This window comes from Festucalex cinctus, chromosome 11, assembly GCF_051991245.1.
Source record: "Festucalex cinctus isolate MCC-2025b chromosome 11, RoL_Fcin_1.0, whole genome shotgun sequence".
Taxonomy (NCBI): domain Eukaryota; kingdom Metazoa; phylum Chordata; class Actinopteri; order Syngnathiformes; family Syngnathidae; genus Festucalex; species Festucalex cinctus.
In genome coordinates, this window is record NC_135421.1 from 20,275,543 (window position 1) to 20,293,446 (window position 17,904).

General features: G+C 37.9%; 3 protein-coding genes across 16 annotated transcripts in view; 2 read left to right on the forward strand and 1 right to left on the reverse strand.

The window, feature by feature from the left end:
- fmnl2a (formin-like 2a) overlaps window positions 1–4,972 on the forward strand; it is a 51,501-nt gene extending 46,529 nt beyond the window's left edge. For 7 of the 10 annotated variants that reach the window (XM_077536530.1, XM_077536528.1, XM_077536534.1 and 4 more), the window contains one exon: window positions 2,428–4,972. Coding sequence is in view for 7 of the 10 variants with exons in the window: in XM_077536528.1 (XP_077392654.1) it covers window positions 2,428–2,537 (110 nt within the window). In the remaining 3 variants the exon portion in view is untranslated. Of the gene's footprint in view, window positions 1–1,115; window positions 1,216–2,427 lie in introns of all 10 variants that reach the window. The other 3 variants (XM_077536529.1, XM_077536532.1, XM_077536537.1) reach the window with 1 other exon arrangement.
- Window positions 4,973–5,332: 360 nt separating this feature from the next.
- Window positions 5,333–12,078, reverse strand: LOC144030067 (CASP8 and FADD-like apoptosis regulator). 2 transcript variants are annotated; one of them, XM_077536000.1, is made up of 9 exons: window positions 11,645–12,078; window positions 10,263–10,329; window positions 9,919–10,169; window positions 8,908–9,013; window positions 8,679–8,814; window positions 8,407–8,450; window positions 8,049–8,130; window positions 6,679–7,180; window positions 5,333–6,361 (listed from the first exon to the last, which is right to left on the reverse strand). In XM_077536000.1, the coding sequence occupies exons 3-9, from the start codon at window positions 10,128–10,130 to the stop codon at window positions 6,235–6,237; spliced, it is 1,209 nt and encodes a 402-aa protein (XP_077392126.1). In that variant the 5' UTR covers window positions 10,131–10,169; window positions 10,263–10,329; window positions 11,645–12,078; the 3' UTR covers window positions 5,333–6,234. The 2 variants fall into 2 exon arrangements, with proteins under 2 accessions (XP_077392126.1, XP_077392125.1); XM_077535999.1 differs by having other exon boundaries at window positions 9,832–10,169; window positions 11,645–12,077.
- Window positions 11,865–17,904, forward strand: part of LOC144030066 (hyccin 2) — a 33,727-nt gene continuing 27,687 nt past the window's right edge. For 2 of the 4 annotated variants that reach the window (XM_077535995.1, XM_077535997.1), the window contains exon 1: window positions 11,865–12,065. The gene's annotated coding sequence lies outside the window, so the exon portion shown is untranslated. The remainder of the gene's footprint in view (window positions 12,066–17,904) is intronic. The other 2 variants (XM_077535996.1, XM_077535998.1) reach the window with 2 other exon arrangements.

Genomic DNA, 17,904 nt, shown 5'->3' on the forward strand with positions numbered 1-17,904 from the left:
TGTTATTTGATTTGGTTGCATACCACTAGATGGAGCACTGCTATTGCCTCCCATATCACATTTTGAGAGTTGAATTCTATTCTCAAGATAATATTCAAGAAAAGATCAATTAGATATCTGTTTAACTAGGAATTTTTTGATAGATAATATTTATTTATTTATTTACGTATTTATTTATTTAAGCTATAAAATCTTATATTTAGGTGAATACCCCCAAAATAGATTTTCAACATTTGAATTTTAGATTTGTTTTTAAATCAAATTATGAGTGACATTTCAAATGAATAAATGAAGGATACAGTTTTAAAAAAAAATTGGTAATTTTTTCATTTTTATTTTATTGTTAATGATATATTTATTAAAAGCATGTAATGAGTACGAAAGTCTGAAACCCCATTAAACATTTTCACTACAGTTATTTAAAATTTCTAACTTAAAAAAAAAACACAGTCAAATAAAAAACAAACAAACTGAAATATTATTGGCTTTGTCATTTGTTTAGCATCATAAATTTAAACTAATAAATTGTTTTATACACATTTTTACACAAAGTTTACTCACTATTTTATTTTTATTTTCCAGCCCGGTGTTTTCGTCTTGCATGTGAAATATCATCAGCCTCTTAAAATAATTGCCGAAGACTTTTTTTTTTTGCAATTATTATTTTTTTCCCAAGTCATCTCTTTAGGATGCAAATTGTTAAAAAAAAAAAAGTTTTCCTGAAAATCTGCAAAAATGACATGCGATTATTTTAAGAAGGCTTCGATACGTTTTTCAACATTGCGTGTTTGTGAATTTGAAATGATGCATGCAATTGAATTGTTTTATTTGCTTAATGCATGCTTTGCTTTTGTTGACGTTTGCACATGTTTATTATACTCGTTTGTATTTTTGCGCTACTGGCAGCCTCTCTGCAAAGACGTTTGAGAAAAAAAAAAAAAAATGCAGCAAAACAAAAGCGCTTGGAACCTCCCCGCCATCTTTAAACGTCAGGTAGCATCCTCCTGCCTTGTTTTTTTTTTTTTTTTTGCACGTTTTATCCTCCATGCCGAGATGCACTTTGATAACCTCCCTTTTTTTTATTTTATTTTATTGTTTGTCTTTTCTTTGTCCAGCCCTAAAGAGGAGTAACATTACTAAATTTCCCAATGTCTACTCGAGGCTCAGGAAGTCGTCGGGTAGCTCCCCGCTAGTGGCGGATGCGTCCCAAACCTGGCAAGCATCTCTTTTATTTTTTACCTCCAAGCTCTGAATGCACAGCCAGCGCTTGCTCGCCGTCGAGTCACCTGCCCGAGACGCACACCTTTTGCTTTCGTCCAATAGGGGTCCTGTTCATGAAAAGGAGGTCCGGTTGAGGAAAACCTGACCTATATAAAGTTTGTGCACTAGACGATGAATTCAATTCAATGAATTTGAACTGATTTCAGTCATTCAAGATTCACCAATGATAAAATATTTAATAATAAATGTAATAAAAGAATTAATAATATTTGTAATTAATTAATTAATTTATGTATTTATTCATTTGAATCTAACGGCTAACAACCCCAAATTCACCATTTGAAAATGTAAAATTAAAAAAAATGAATAATATAATAATGTAATTTTCTACTTGCTGTCGACTGATGATGACATCACATGTGCTAAGGAAGTAGATAACGACCAATCATGGCTCACCTGTTTTCTGGGTTTAGTCAGTAAACTGAGCCATGATTGGTCGTTACCTACTTCCTCAGCACAGGTGATGTCATCATCAGTCGACAGCAAGTAGAAAAGTCACTTTTTAAAGGTGTTAATTGTACGTGAAAAATAATGAATTTACCACATTAATTATAGAAAAAATATAAACTTTTTACTGCTGAAAATGGCTGAATGAGTCAAGTATCCCTTTAAGACAGAATTGCCTTCATACACTTACTAACGTAACGCTAACACACCTGTAAAGTAATTACAGTCAATATTTGTATGAAAAACACTTGCAGGCCATATCGAGCCAACAAATGAAAACGGTATCTGAGCATTCCAATGATCATCATACACCTCATGTAACCTTGTATTGTTTGGGACTTACAAATTGAGGACCCCCATTATAGTTTCTGGTGAAGTTTAAAAAAATGGAGGATGCAACTTAAAAACTTCACTGTGGTGTCTGTCAGACATAACAAGTCGAGACACGATAACACTGCGGGATGCCTGCTGCTGCTGCTGCTGCTGCTGCTGCTGCTTTAATGAATGGACAGAAAGACAGACATATGGATCGAGTTACAGATGAGCAGACAGATGGACGGACAGGCAGATAGAGACAGACATTGACAGACAGGCTGCCAGCGCTTACCGTTACGCTAACGCTCTCATCCCCCCCCAAAACGCAAGCCGTCGTGACTTGACGCGTGTCTCTCCGTGTTGTCCGTGGCGTTCTTCTCGCAGATCTTCGCAATCAGCCTTACAGGCGAGCGGACGCCGTGCGGCGGAGCGTCCGCAGACGCTTCGACGACCAGAACCTGCGACCGCTCAACAACGGCGAGGTGGTTGTGTGATGGACGGACGGATGGACGGACGGACGGATGGATGGAGGGAACCAGCACGTGTTAAGAGAGAACGAGGGATGGACAGTGACAGCGTTTGTTTAAATAAATGCGCCAACGGATTTCTGGAGCATTTATTTGACTCACCAGCCATACTCATTGTTCAAAAAATTGATTTGTTTTGGCTATGAATATGTAGTGATGATGACGGCCATCCCCGGTTTCAGCAGTGAGACAGACAGAATGTTGCAAGCAAGTTTGATTGTGAGAAGAAGACAGTCAACACGAGTTACACTACAGACTGTATATGAGAGTGTATATGCATGATATATATGTGTATATATACCGACATAAGTCTATATATACATGATATATAAAGGACCTGGCTTGACTGTTGATAGAAACAAAAAGTGCCTAAACTTTATTTAAATGTGTGGTTAGGGTTGAAGAAAAAAAAAATGGCTTCAAACTGAAAGGAGAAGAAAGTGTCGACTGCAAATGGGAGTGAGCTAAGTTCATTTTCGTCTGTAGAGTGAAGATATTGGAAAAATAGGCACGTTGATAACGTGATTGGTGGTGTCAGAGCCACTGAGAATTTTGGATTTGGAATTTTAAAGTGCACAAATAAGCTTTTTCGTCAAAATGGTAATTTTGACCTGCTCGTAATTTGAGTAAGCTAACTCCATTTTGATCATTTTTAAAAGTGCAGGATAGCCAAATTATTGTGATGATTAATAAATATATTCATGGTGAACACTTGAGCCACTGAAAACTATGGTAGCTTAAATATTTTAAAAGACGTTTTTCAATTGGATACTGGTTTAATTATTAAATTAGCTAAGGTCAACAATTTTTCCCAACTAAAGCTAAGCGAAGGTCCTCCTCTAAATGAAGGTGCAGTTCCAATTTTTAAATGTAGGGGGCAGTTTATTGTCAGTCTGGGCTGCCAGCACGTTTGAATAACATAATGGCTGTTCGGAGTTTGACCACATTTGCACTAAACTTCTGAAAAAGGGCAAAAATGGAGTTGGCTCACTTTATCCTTTCAAGACTTTTTTTCCCCCCCATTTGTACTTTTCTTTTCTTTTCTTCAAATTCTCAACAAATACTTGGAAAACATTGTGGCAAAATTTTTGTTATGTAGCAAAATATGTCCACACCATGATGTCAATTTAGTACGATTGTGTAGAAAAAAAAGTGATGCACTATAAGCCATTTTTTTTTACAAGTTTTTTTCCTCCCTAAAATTATAACTTGGAAAATTATTTTCTTGTAAATTTATCACCATAAATAACTTCTTATAAAATTCTGATGATAGTCAGTTTCTTGACTATTGACTTGGCAATATAAAAAAAAAATAAAAAAAATAAAAAAAAATCCAACCGTACATACACACATGGACAGAATTGTTGGTTATCAAAGGAAAAGCCCACAGGTCACAATGACTTGAATCTGACGTAGTGGAAATACCAATGAAAATCAGACTTTGCTTTAGAAATGTGGGAGAAAAAAAAAAAAACATGTAGTCGACAAAAATGATGTCACCCTTAGAAAAGATTGGAAATAATTTGACCATAGGCGTATGTTTACACATGCGAAAAAAATGGAGGAGGCTCTTGTGTAACTGGCAAGCGAAAAGTCCCCAAGAATGGGTAAGAGCGAAAATAGAAATCATTGACGGGGGGTATATTTTTATTATTATTGTGAGATTGTAATTATTTGGGACCACTGGGCTTTTCTGAAAAGGCTGTACCAGCTACTTTGTCCACGTGTTGTACAGCGCTTTACTTTAGAGCGCTTTTTTTTTCTCCTTCTTCTTCTTTTGGTTGACATCTTGTGCAGTCAAGACAAGACTCTGAATCTTGATGACGTCATAACTGGATATGATTTTCATGTTGTAAACACGTACACATTTCTACTACTGCATCTATCAAGTGTGTATTATTTAACCACTGAAGTTACTTTTCGTGTTTTCATCCCGTTTTTTTTTTGTTTTTTTTTAAAGTTTCCTAACTGTACAGTTGTTCGTTTTGCTACAAACGGTTTTGTTTTGTACGGAAGTCTCACGACTAGCTTATTAATATTGTACATAATGTTCAAAGCATTGCCTTGTGCGCTACAACTTGAATGTTATTTTATAACTTATAGTTTGATTTTGTGTGTATATTTAATGAAGCCAAATGCAGCCATCAGGAGCAACGTTCTTCACACAAGTTGGACTCTTTTCACGCTGAGAAAAGGACAAAGAAGACCGTGACGACAAGCGTCTTCTCATTCTTTCCTTCATCAAGCAAACTGGAATAATACTGGCATGTTGGGTTACTTTGAACCAGAAATGTATTTTAGATATTTTTTGTGTTCACTGCAAATTAACAATTTGTTTTTGAAAATTATAGGGAATGTTACATTTCCAATAAATATGATCAAATAAACAATTTCCATTGTTATCGTGGTGGCGTAGCAACATCCTCCATGGGGCCCCAAGCAAGAAGAACGAGGATGCTCCGGCGGCCATTTTAAAATTGTACGTCTGCATCTTCAATAAACACCATTGTGTTTATGATAGATTTTTTTTTTTTTTTTTTTTTTTTGCTTATTGAGTGTTTTGAAAATGATTAGTTCACCACTAGAGGGTGCTAAATAATTCACATCGTCCTTTTTAATCTCATTTTAAATAGCGTTTTGGATGTAATTTGTTCGTGTTGACGCATGCGTGATGCATTGGTAATCTTAAATTACGTCACATACTACTAGAGTAGTAAAAACACACATTTCAAATACTATCTAAAAAGAGACCAAGTCAAGGCTTTTGTTCTTCTGTTGTTACTTTATTTGGTCACAGAAAAACTTTTTAATTGGAAGCTGTATGCAAGAGAAATTCAGAAGTTATTCATATGAACTGTTATAAAGACCCTCTCCCCAAATTGTTTGGATATTACAATATTGATAGTATATAAAAAGATACTACAAACTCTGATTAGAATTGAACGCAATAAAGAAGAAAAAATGGCATTCATCAAACTCTGAAATGTGGTTCAACTATATCATGTGATCATCTGATAAGTCAGTTCTTCAGTGTTTTGTACTAACTTCAACTCCAGTTCTTATTAGAACCGTCATAAATGTTCATAGTCAATACGGGCACATCATATCGCAAACAATATACTATAAAATGCGTATCACATGACATTAGAACATGCACATACACCATATACATAAATATAATTTTAGCTGCACCGTGTAGTTGGCAAGAAAAGTGGCACACTGAATAAATACAAGATACATTATGGAATGGAGATTCAAAAGTGAGTATGATACAAAATATCTTGTTAAGAGTGATTTAAGTGCATATGACAGAAATGATAAAACATACAATTTACCAGCAGGTGTCACCATTTAGTGGAACACACCATGTCAAAACTAAATTTGAAAGAAACTTCCAACTTGACGCAGTTTTGTGAGACTTCACCTCAATGAACGTCAACGAATAACTCTAAAAGGGAGTTTTGCTTTTTCTTTAGCTTACCTTATGTGTCAGTGATATATATATATATATATATATATACACACATACATATACATACATACATATATAGAATTAGTATGCACAATATTAATGTAAACTGCCACTATCTGCTCCGCTTTGCAGCAGTTAGTGGCAGTGCCATACTATGCCCGACGACGACGAAATGAGCAAGTAATCGGTAGTCTACAAGTACAGATCTTTTGTTAACGTGGTTTTCAGGTCAATGTGATATTCCTCACCGGGACGCCTCCTGTTGTGCTCAAAGATGGCTCGGTTCACATCCTTATGGAGGTCAAGCACGTGTCTGCTCCTATTTGAATAACACACACACACACACACAAAACAGCTTATTTATTTATTTTTTTTACAATATTGTGACCTTTTTTTTTGTATCGCCAACCTCCCCCCAATATCGTGATAATTATCCTATCGTGACCTTCATATGATGATAATATCGTATCTTGATGTTTGGATATTGTTACATCCATAGCTCCTTGTAGCAGGTTGTTCAAAAATTACTGAAAGAACTGTTTTTATTTGGTTTAATTATGTTCACCTATAAAGGTTATAGTTTTGAAAAATAATTAGTATAATAACTTTTTGTGAGTAGCGGCGATGTTTCCATACCGTGCCTGGCTCCTGCCGAAGGCGTCCGTCAAAGCCTTGAGGTAAACGGAGTGGTGTTGACCTTGCCGCAGTTGCTCTTCTCCGGTCCAGCAGTGACTCCAGAGCACATCCGCATCCGACGGGACGCAATCGGGAGTCAACCGTCCGCCGCCGTCCGTCTCCAGGTTCTCGTCCCAGTGGTTCTCTGCGGCGCAGGGTTGGACTGCCGGCACGCTATAACTCTGGATGAAGAACAGTTTCGGCTTGCCCACCAGGACTGGGCACCTGTCCCCGTTGAAAAGGCGGCGGACATCTTTGAGACGGAGCCCTTCGCAGTTTGTGTCTGTGGCCAGCAGGTGAGTGCCGGTGCCGCGGCTGATGATGCAGCAAACGAAGCCGTCGTCCCGCTGGCGACGATTTCCTTGGAAGACCCCCCTGAGCGTCGACACGGTCTCGACCAGGCCAAGCCACTTGTGCAGTGTCACGTTGAAGTGGAGTGACTTGAACGTGCGCGCCAGCATCTCTGAGGAAGGGAAGAAAAAAACTGTCACATATAGACGCAGTATTTTTGAGTTATGATCGTGGTCACAGAATTAATTCAACTATTATTTCATGGCAACAATGGACCGCTGTAAGGAATTGAGGGATGTTGGAAAGAGAAACAGTGTCCTCTGGTGGTGTGTTGTGGTACTGCAGATACTGCAAATTGAATTATACTTTCAAAAAAAAATTTTCCCTGCCAGAAGCTCATTTAGGCCACTGGGGGGACGTTAGTCGTTTCCTTTACCAAAAAAAAAAAAAAAAGTTGTCAAATGAAATTATAGCCTACACAATACCTTCATAAAATCAACTTTTAGATTCCCGTTGAGTGTGACATGGTCTTCGTGTAAACTGTTTCAGACTTTGACCGCCGATGGATTGCTTGTGCATGCTACATGGATGTCTGATAGAAAAGGTCTTTAACTTAAAAAATAAATAAAATAAATAAAAATAAAAATCCACTGGCAGAAATGGACTTCTGGCAGTAAAAAAAAATACATTAATTAATTAATGGAAAAGAAAAGAAAAAAAAAAAAGAGAAACGTTTTCCTCCAACTTGGAAGAAAAAAAAAACAAAAAAAACAAAACAAACAAAAAAAAAACACTGGTGGAAATGGGCTTCTGACAGTTAAAAAAAATAAAAATAAATAAACAACTACAAAAACATAAAAACATAAAAATACACTGGTGGAATTGGGATTCTGACAGTAAACAACAACAACAACAACAAAAGTGGAAATGTGCTTCAACAAAACAAATCAAATAAACTAAATAAAGATTTTTTTTAATTTTTTTTTACTGGCAGGAATGTGCTTCCATACTAAGGTCTACTAGTGCTTGGTGTGTCTCACCTCCATCATTACCCACGCAGTCTATAATGAGGCACACTCCTCTGGGGTCACTGGTAAAAGTGTACCGATTTACAGAAGGACTCTGGTACACAGACGAAAGCACAGACAAGTTTGAAACTCACCATGGGTTAAAACAGAGCAAGAACACAAGGTGGACAAAAGTGTCAGGACACACCTCTTCATCTATTCATGAATAATATCCCACAGAGTTGGAGAACACCCCTTAGGTCCCCCTGAATCTTAATTTGATACCTTAGAAAGACTTTTAGACAATTGCTTCCAACTTTGGTTTGGTCGGAATTAGTTTTCCAGATGTCCCAATACTTTTGTCCATTAATACTATCAGTATGAATCTTACCTGGCAGGTATGGTGCACAACTTCTTCAGGTACTGGCAGGTTCACTGAAATCAGATGTCAAATACATAGGAAATCAATAAGGGGGGAAAAAAAAGTTGCTGTTTGCAAAGTGGAAAAATCTGAAGCAGTACACTATTACTAATTTCCCAGCAGAGCATGTGAGATTGACTTCATTCAAATACTGTATGAATGACGTACGCCTCCTCCCCTGGGAGTACATCTGGGGAGAGGAATTAGCTTGAGAAAGATCAGATGAATACTGCACCACACACCTGACATCTTATACATCTTCAGTTTTTTGGCCAGGTCAATCCTGCCGACATTCATTAAACATTCCTCCAGAAAGTCCACTCTTTCGGGGGAAACCTTATCTAGGTGCTCCAGTTCTATAATTAGGTCCAGGAAATTCTGTGAAAGTGTTGACAAAAAAAAAAAAAGTATTTGATGTGGCAACAAAATATGTCCCCGCCAACGCAGAAATGCACCGTGACATTCTTTTACCGTAGCAGTTTCCATTTTCTCGTGTGGTAGCGTGTTTCCCAGAAGGAACTTTACACCGTTCACATCCTCGGTGGCCATGTCCTCACTTATATGAGCCATTAGTACTCTACGTGAGAGAGCAAAATGAAGAACACGTTTATCAGAAGCGATGACAGTACTTGAATATTTAAATGGGATATAAGAGAAAAAATTTTTTTTTAATGGCTTGTATACAAACTACTATGCAAGCGTAATTGTCTAAATGAAATTATGAGCTACTACTACGGAGGTTTTACTGCAGATCTTGCACCTGTGTGAACACCTTCGTGAAATGATCCTTCTCATGCTAATTTACGCTTTCCGGATTGCCACAAGATTATTCAAGGACCAACCGGTAGTTATTTCTGCAGAAATCTTTAAATGTGGTGGAAACATGTATCGTTCTCATGACTATTTTAAGCTCTCTTTTGAACACTGTCGTCACTTTCCCACAAAAACAACTTCAAGATTCCCACAATGACTAAACATTTCCTAGTGTAAACACACACTGCAGTAGATCTAAAAATCAATGATATACATATATATATATATATATATATATGCCTTCTGCGATTGGCTGGCAACCAGTCCAGGGTGTCCCCCGCCTACTGCCCAGTGCCAGCTGAGATAGGCGCCAGCGACCCTTGTGAGGAATAAGCGGTCAAGAAAATGGATGGATGGATGGATATATATATATATGCCTTAGTACACTGTACACAAACTTTGTAACAAATGACAATAGTACAAAATAATGAAACATTTAAATAATTTCATGCTTGTGTCACTTTAAGAAAAGTTATGCTGAAATGTTGACATCTAGTATACTTTTCTTGCTGTGAAGGTTCAAAACACGTAACTTATGAACTGTGAAAAGAAATGTGATACTGTCGCTTATATCCGTCTCACCTGAATCTGGACAGAACCTCTCTGGATCTCAAATCCCTCTCCACCTCATCCCTGCTGGATCCAAACACCTGCCTAAGGATATCATACCTTCTCAAATGCAGCAAGAGCTCAGCCAAAAACAGCCTTCCGGTGTCATAACTCATCATGACTTTGGACTTTAGCGTCTCCTTCATATGGGCTGCGGTATTATCGGTGTCCAAAGTCTCGCACAAGTAGAAAACCTTCGTGCGTTCACTGCTGCCGAGAGCTTCTGATATTTGATGAATAGCACGAAGCATTTGTGGGTCGGAAACAGCCATTGCCCGATTTGGACGATAAACATCCAGTAGTCCGGGGAACTAATAACACAAAACAAAACTATGATTCGTTAAAGTTCTCTACAAGTCCTAAAATATACTTTGGAGTTTCAAAAGAACAGAGAAGACACTTACTTGTAAAGTTGACTTGTCAACGAACGTGCGTCATAAGAGAGGACTTTCCGGACATGGAATGTGAAACCTAAAAAAAAAAAAAAAAAAAAAAAAAAAAAAATTCTTTGTGAGTTAATCGCTATGAAATATTTGACGGGAAGTCATTTCACTTTTAGTACAGTTGGATTCAACATTATGCAGAATGTTGTATGTAAAAAAACAACAACCCCAAAACAAAACAAAAACAAAAGAGCAACAGAGAGGCGTGGCTTCCGTGGAAAAGTACAGAATGTAAAACAGGAAGAAGCTGTCTGGATATATTTTTAAATGATCAAATAATGTGTTTTCAGGTTTGTTTGTTTGTTTGTTTGTTTGTGTGTTTGTTTTTCCAGGCCACCCGCTCGCTTTCATTTTTTAACACCGAGCAAAACATTTTTAATCACCGCTCCTATCGCAACAACGCATTTGGGAAACCTTTTAACTATCGTATTTCGCATAACTACTTCACATTTACTGATAGTTATAAGAAGATATTCTGAATTTCAGATTCTGAACTACTTCTCTTTTTTAAAATATCTCCTTTCATGCAATACGGAAACTGTGGTGAGTCTGAGTCACAAGGAAAAATGCTGCTTTCAATGAAGGTGGGAAGTTGGAAAGTCCCAGATCAGACCAAAGCATTCGAGGCGATGGTAAACATCAAAGATGGTTGAAAAATTGTTTGCTGTTCTGGTTTACACAGTCAGTACAAATCTCATTATGTTACGTGGAGTTACTTATTTCGAATAATTAAATGAATGCTATATGATCGATCAATGAGTGCTGCTTTTACATTGACCATAGCCTGTTAATGATTGTTCACAATTATGGATCATGATTTAATCATTATGATATTTGGTTTTTATTTCACTGCATGGTTAGCTATTCTTCGAACTCGTGATCCTTGGGGTCAACCATGGTGAATACTGACTTTCACTGAAGGTTGTTCTAAAAGTTGTGCTTTTACTTGGGATGACAAAGACAAAATAAAGCGCAGGCTATCACAAATTTCATCATGTGAGAAAGAAAAGTAAGCTCGAACATGATTGTCTGGTGTAGTTTTATCACCCCCTAGCACCAGTAGTGCCAGCACTGGTGGGTAGACGTACATAGGAATGTCCCGCTTTGATCTGCGGCAATATTTAACGTTTATGTTGTAACTGACAGTGTATGTGCTCAGACTGTGAGTTGTGGCCGATAGCAGCTATTGAATGAATATGCATTATTTATTTACCAACCGGTTGTTACAATATTATGTTTATATAGCCTAATTAAGATATCAGCCGTTAAGAACGCAACTTAGTTCAGGTTTCAATGTTCACTTCACCAACGCAGTTGACACAGTACACAGAAAGTCCACTAACCTGTTTTCTGGGTTTGCTCAAGCGCATAAAACTTCGCAGTACAAAGATCGTACTTCATGCACCTTAAGATGGATATCAGCTAAATCAAATAAATGCTCAAACGTCTTTGGTGTCTTCTGCACCTTGAAGTAATCGTGATCGCGACCTCATGCAGTCCGAAGGTCTTGAACGCCTCACCCCCCAACTTCCTCTCTCCCTTTGCTGAGCAAGCGAGCGCCACTTCCGCTCAACTCGACCAATCGCGTCCCGCGCTGCTTGAAGCATCGTCGCAGTGCACACGCGAGCACGCACGCACTCTCCTGTCACAGCGGAGCCTCGGATCCGCGCGAGTGGAGCTGCTCGACCCGGGTGACCGCCCTCGCCAAACACCACCACCGTTTCCCCTTCCCCGGGGGTGCCACCGCAGCGAACGTCACTCCAGGTGGGTGTCTCATCATGGGTCGCCGGAGAGGAAGAAGAAAAAAGGGATAGTAGGCGCTGACTTTTGAAGCGTTACCATCATGGTTGTGCGGGGTTGAAGGTTACCTGAGCCGTTTTTTTAGAACGAGGCACCCTCTGTTAAAGCCGGGTGGAGCGGAGAGACAAACAACGGATGATGAGTGGCGGGCGGTCTCCGGCCTGGTCACGACCGAGGACGGGGGACGTCCATACGAGCCAAGCTAAAGAGCCGAGCTAAGGTTAGGTTAGCTAGCCGCGGCGGGGCTCACGAGCTTTCCATGGTGGCGAGTGCGGTTAGCGACCTGGGTTGGAACTTGTGTGGATACACATAGGGGAAAAAAACGCGCTTTAATGTTTAAACATGTAATAGAACTACCGTGGTCATGGCAACGCAAGGGGGTCTCGTTCCGTGTACGTAACGCGCATTTTTTTAGTGCCACCGTGGCACGAGTCGTTTCAGGGACACTCCATTAGGTACACCTGCACAACATATCAAGCAGCTTTTACAAACATAATAAAACACAGTGATGATCAGGTAAAAAAAAGGAAAAAAAAAGAGTCGTAATCAATACAGTATTTTATACCCTTCTTGTCTCCTGTCAACACAGCTTCTGTATTAAATATCATGCAGGTGTACCTAATATTATGGTTGTTGTGACTGCCATGTTTGTCGCCCTGAATGATGACGTTATAACATTTTCAGGCAGTTGTTTTCATTCGACTTATTTAGACATGATCTTACAAGAAACTTGTAATTTTGCATAAATACGGGAGTAATTTTACCTGGAAAAAGTGATATTGTGAGGTAGCACTTGTGATATGAGAAAAAAATGTAAAATTCTCATTATGGCAGTTGTATTTTGAGAAAGCAGTGTTAATATGGGATTATAGTTGTGACGTGAAAAATGGGACTTTTATGAAAATAATTTCTATTATTGTATTAAGAAGAAAAAGTTGTACATTTCTTATAATAATTATGAAATCAAAAGGCTATAACCAAAGCGCAACTTTTTGAGAAAGTATTTATTCTAATGTTAAACTAAAGTTCTAGCATTTGAAAACGTAATCATTGTAGCCTATGGGGAAAATATGAGAAATGTTTGTATTTTTACCAGGGAAAGTTGCATCAAAAATAATTTGAAAAATAATTAAAGTTGTAACATGAGAAAAAAATACTCATATTAGCAAAATAGAAGCATTGTATTTATGAGAAAAAAAGTTTTAATTTTACAAGAAATAAAGTTTGAATTTTATAATATTGAAATGTTATAACTGATACATAGTAAAATTACAAAAAATAAAGTTGTGAAATTAAGAGGAGATGAGTCACAATTATTCAAGAAAACTTATAAAGGTAATGGTCTAAAATGAGAAAATGTCATAATTTTATGATATAAAAATAAAAAATTGTAATAACACAATTCACAAGATAAATGACAAAAATTCAACATTTTACAGCATATGACTAAATATAACAATAGTCTGACCAGTTAACAATCTGGAGTCATGACTACATTATGAGAAAAACATCCATCCATCATATGAACCGCTTATCATGTGATGAGAAAGGTTTCAAACAAATTTCAGTTCTGATATGAGTAGTCATTTTACCTAGAACAGTTCAACTACAAGAAATCAGTTCTAATATTATGATAATTACCTCCTCATGCTCGAATTGTATTCATTTTACAAAAACAAAAGTGTTTCAATAAACAAACACAAAAACAAACTTCTTATAGTACAAAAGAGGAAATAAGTAATACATTTATGAGAATAACGTAATACTACAAGAATTAAGTTTTAATATAGGAAATGTGTAATATATGAAGATAGTTTAAATGGGACAATAGCTTTATGAGAATATTTGTAATTTTTAAACAATATACTCCTTTAAATATTGCAAAGAATATGTTTTTGTATGACAAGAATACAATCCAAATGTTTACAAAAATGAAATTCTAATACTGCAGAAAGTGCTAAGTAATTATAACAGAAAAATATTGGATCAAAAATGTGTGTGAAAAGTTATTTTTTTCCAAGTCTGATAACTTTACAAAAAAGTTGTGATTCAACAAAGCAAAACTAACGTAAAATGAATTGTAATGTTATGTGGAAAAATTAGTAATTTTAGAAAAAATAAAGTGATAGTAATATGAGCACAATACTTGCAATTGCATTAAACTGAAGCCTGCTGTCTTGTAATATTACAATATGTTTTTTTTCTTATCCGTGGCCCAATTATTCTCTGATAAATGACAGTGCTATGTAGGCTATGAATGAGTAGATTCTTCCCTCATTTTGCTTCAAACTGCGATTTATTTTGTGTTGTTGGGTTGTGAACTTTTAGGAAATAACTGAGACTTTATGATGTATTCCATTCCCGACTTGCCTTGAAGAACTGATTATCTGATTAATCAGTAGCGAAGCTCATCAAAATTTGTCTGCAAACTTCTGCTTTTCATCCACCATATATCACCTGTGTGGAGCTCGAATGATTAGGAGTTGACCGGTTGTTTGGTTCTCAAAATACTTAAAGCTAACGACGGCGTAAACATGAATGGCTTTTTATTAATTCCCCTCATTTTTGCATAGGCGGGTTCTTCAAATCATGGCTTCACTGGCAAAAATGTGGAACTGATGCCACGCCATCTGCTGCTTATCCTCAATTATCATCATCATCCCGTCCTCCACCCCCTCTTTCTCTTGTCTCTGTGGCTGTGTGTTTTGGGACTATCACTAGGACAGCAGGCTATTTTAGAACAGAAACACCCAATTACCCATTTAATCTGTCTCTCTGCATCTCCTCCCGTTCAGTGACAAATGGCACCTGTGCTTAGCAAGCCTTTGGAAACGAATTGGGAGGCTGTTAATGGTGAGGTTTCAAAAATAAATCTTCCTTTGTTGATGGCGTAACAGCTGATGAAAGCGCTTCACATTAAACGTACACACCGCATGAAATGAAGATCACTGCAACTCACTGGTTCTCATTGAGAACGCAGTAAAAGGTAAAAGCCTCTTTTACAAAAAGACATCCTGCAAAATTGCTACATCTGGCTCGTCATTTATCCGCCTTTGCCTTTTATGCGAATGCCATGGAGGCTGGATATCAAGCTATGGCGAGTCTCCATGTGAACATGCTCATTGTTTCTTTTACTGTTCACTTGGTGTTTATTGTGGGAATGCTTCAGCATTCCCACATATGTTATTGTGATTTGTATTCCTCACACGTTTTTGCCGCGTAACAACTCCCACATAATACTTCCAATTTACACTGTTCAAATTTCAACTAGCTTCAAAAATTCATGCCTCCCGGGGTATATATATCATCTGATTCCACATTACTTACAATATTTACACAATTTAATTTGTAATATTAACTTTTCCCCATTCATTTTCAATGGGAAAGACACTAAACTTTTTCTAAGTATCACTTTCCACGCCCACTTCCATACATATAACTTATCATCATTACCAGGTGTTTAATACTGCTCGTTGGCACAGTTGGTAAGGTGCATTGTCCAGTAACCAGGAGGTCATCATTTCATAATTTATCTCTCAGTTTACTTCATAAGCATGCATTCAAATCTTAGCATTCAGCTTTCAGCATTCCCACGCAATTTCTCCAGAAATTGCACTTAGTCTTAGTGTTCATAATTTATCTCTCAATTTACCTCATAAGCATTCCATATGCATTCAAATCTTAGCATTCCGCCATTAGCATTCAGCTTTCACCATTCCCACGCAATTTCTCCAGAAATTGCACTTAGTTTAGTTATCATTAAAATAGTTGTCGATTAATTTGTATGTATTTGATAATCGGTTACTTTTGACAACTCTAATTGTGGGGGAACACTGTTACAGACGTGTGAGGTATAAGATACTGCGCTCGTTGCACTGCGATGATTGCGTGAACACAACACGGCGGGAGACATGACTGTAATGTAAAATGTCACACCCCTGTCTCGCCTTTCGGGCATTCCTTTGCACATTGGCGTCATCCCGTCCCACTACTGTTATGGCTCTCATACTACCACCTCGTTCCGTGCTATGGTGAATTGGATCCTTTTGCCTGATTTCCATGTAAGGCAGCGTGGGGTCAGTTAGCACACAGCGATGCGTGTGAATGTGACTGTGAGCCTTCGTCTTTTTTTTACCCACAGTCAGCCGGGATACAGGCCAGCTTCCGACAACCCTGAACCGGTTAATGATTCATGGAACATGGATGGGCAGGTTGTTGCGAGTAGACTGAATCAACAGCCTGCAACAGTGCAAATGCAGGTGTGATTGAAGTGCAACAGAGTTAACGGAAACAATGTCAATGAAGTAGGACTGGGAAAAGTTTTTTGGATCTATTAAATTAAAATTGTAATCGTCCTGAATGACTGAAAAAAAAATCAAGATTTTATTTTTTTAGCTATATCGCCCAGCCCTACCACGAAGCTCCTCCGAAGTGCGTTGGCTCCCTCCCATCTGTGGCAACGCGCTCACCCAAAGGATCAAAGCTGTAATTAGCTGACATGGATTAGAAGCGGGGACTGTTTTCCACTGCGCCACTCGCCCCCATGGACTCAGCGGATCACACAAGCTTCAAGCCCACTGATGGTCCCCTACTTCCACATTGGAAGAAACTAGTCAAACGTGATTTTTTTTTTCTTTTTTGCTCTTCCTGAGAGCTTTCAGATAAGAGACCCCAAGACATCATGCGCACTTTACCTGTGAAGCACTTCTGTCTTTGAATGTGTCAGAATTTGCATTAGTCTTTCCCCTCCCTGCCTCTAAATGTGTTCTTGGTGCGCCTAAAAGCCATAGTTGAATCATTTTAGGCAGGTTGCGTGCACAGGCTTGACAGTCGGCTGGATGTGACTCACTGCTTTGCCATGTACCATGACTGACTGTGTTTTGGCTGCCACTACAATCTGCACAGCAGCAGCAGCAGCAGCAGCAGCCATTCTTTGATTATCTTTCTGTCAAGAGGCCCGGCACTGAACCATAAAATACTCTAGAATGAACAACAAAGTGCATAATTGAGTGATACCTGTAACAGGTAATACATCAATGAGAGTATCCAGCAAACAGTTCATGGCTGTCTGGTCCCAAAGTCCTTGGTTACAGCCAGGACTGTCTGGTTGGAAAAAAAAAAAAAAACTTTTTAAACTTAGTTATTAGTACTACAGTAGAACCTATTTGACAGTTTCTTCCCTCAAGATTGTTCTGATTTCAAAACAAAATTTCCCGTAAGGAATAAAGGAAATAGAGAACTTCTGTTCCAAAGTCAGGCAAGCACATCACCTAAAGCTTTGCATTTTTTGAAGAAAAATCTATGATTAAGGTCTTTTTAAAGTATTTTTAAAATCAATTTATTCAAAATTTTGCTCTTGTACTGTCCATTCTTGTAGTCATTTTACTAAGCTACAAACACTAAAACGGAGAGGTTCATCAAGGGAGTATGAAGTCTCCAGCTAGTTCAATTTAGAGTAGCAGGGTATGGATGAGTGTGCTCCTGTTAGAGAACACGGACGCGTATTCCAGTTGACTGGTTTATTTATTGCGGTCTGCAACAACACAGACAAAGAAAGATTTACTAAATGTCAACGATATACAAATAATAAATAAAGCTTCACTATTCAGTAATTAAAGAACCAAACACAAATTAAACAATCCACATTCATGTGAAGAGCATCATTAGCCTCGTTAGCATGCTAGCCGAAACTACTAACTAGCACGGGCTGACGTGACATCACGCACGGGCATACATGTATGCTATACTGCACAACAAACTTTGAAGGGAAATTATGGGTGATTTATCTCACCTTCTACGCGCA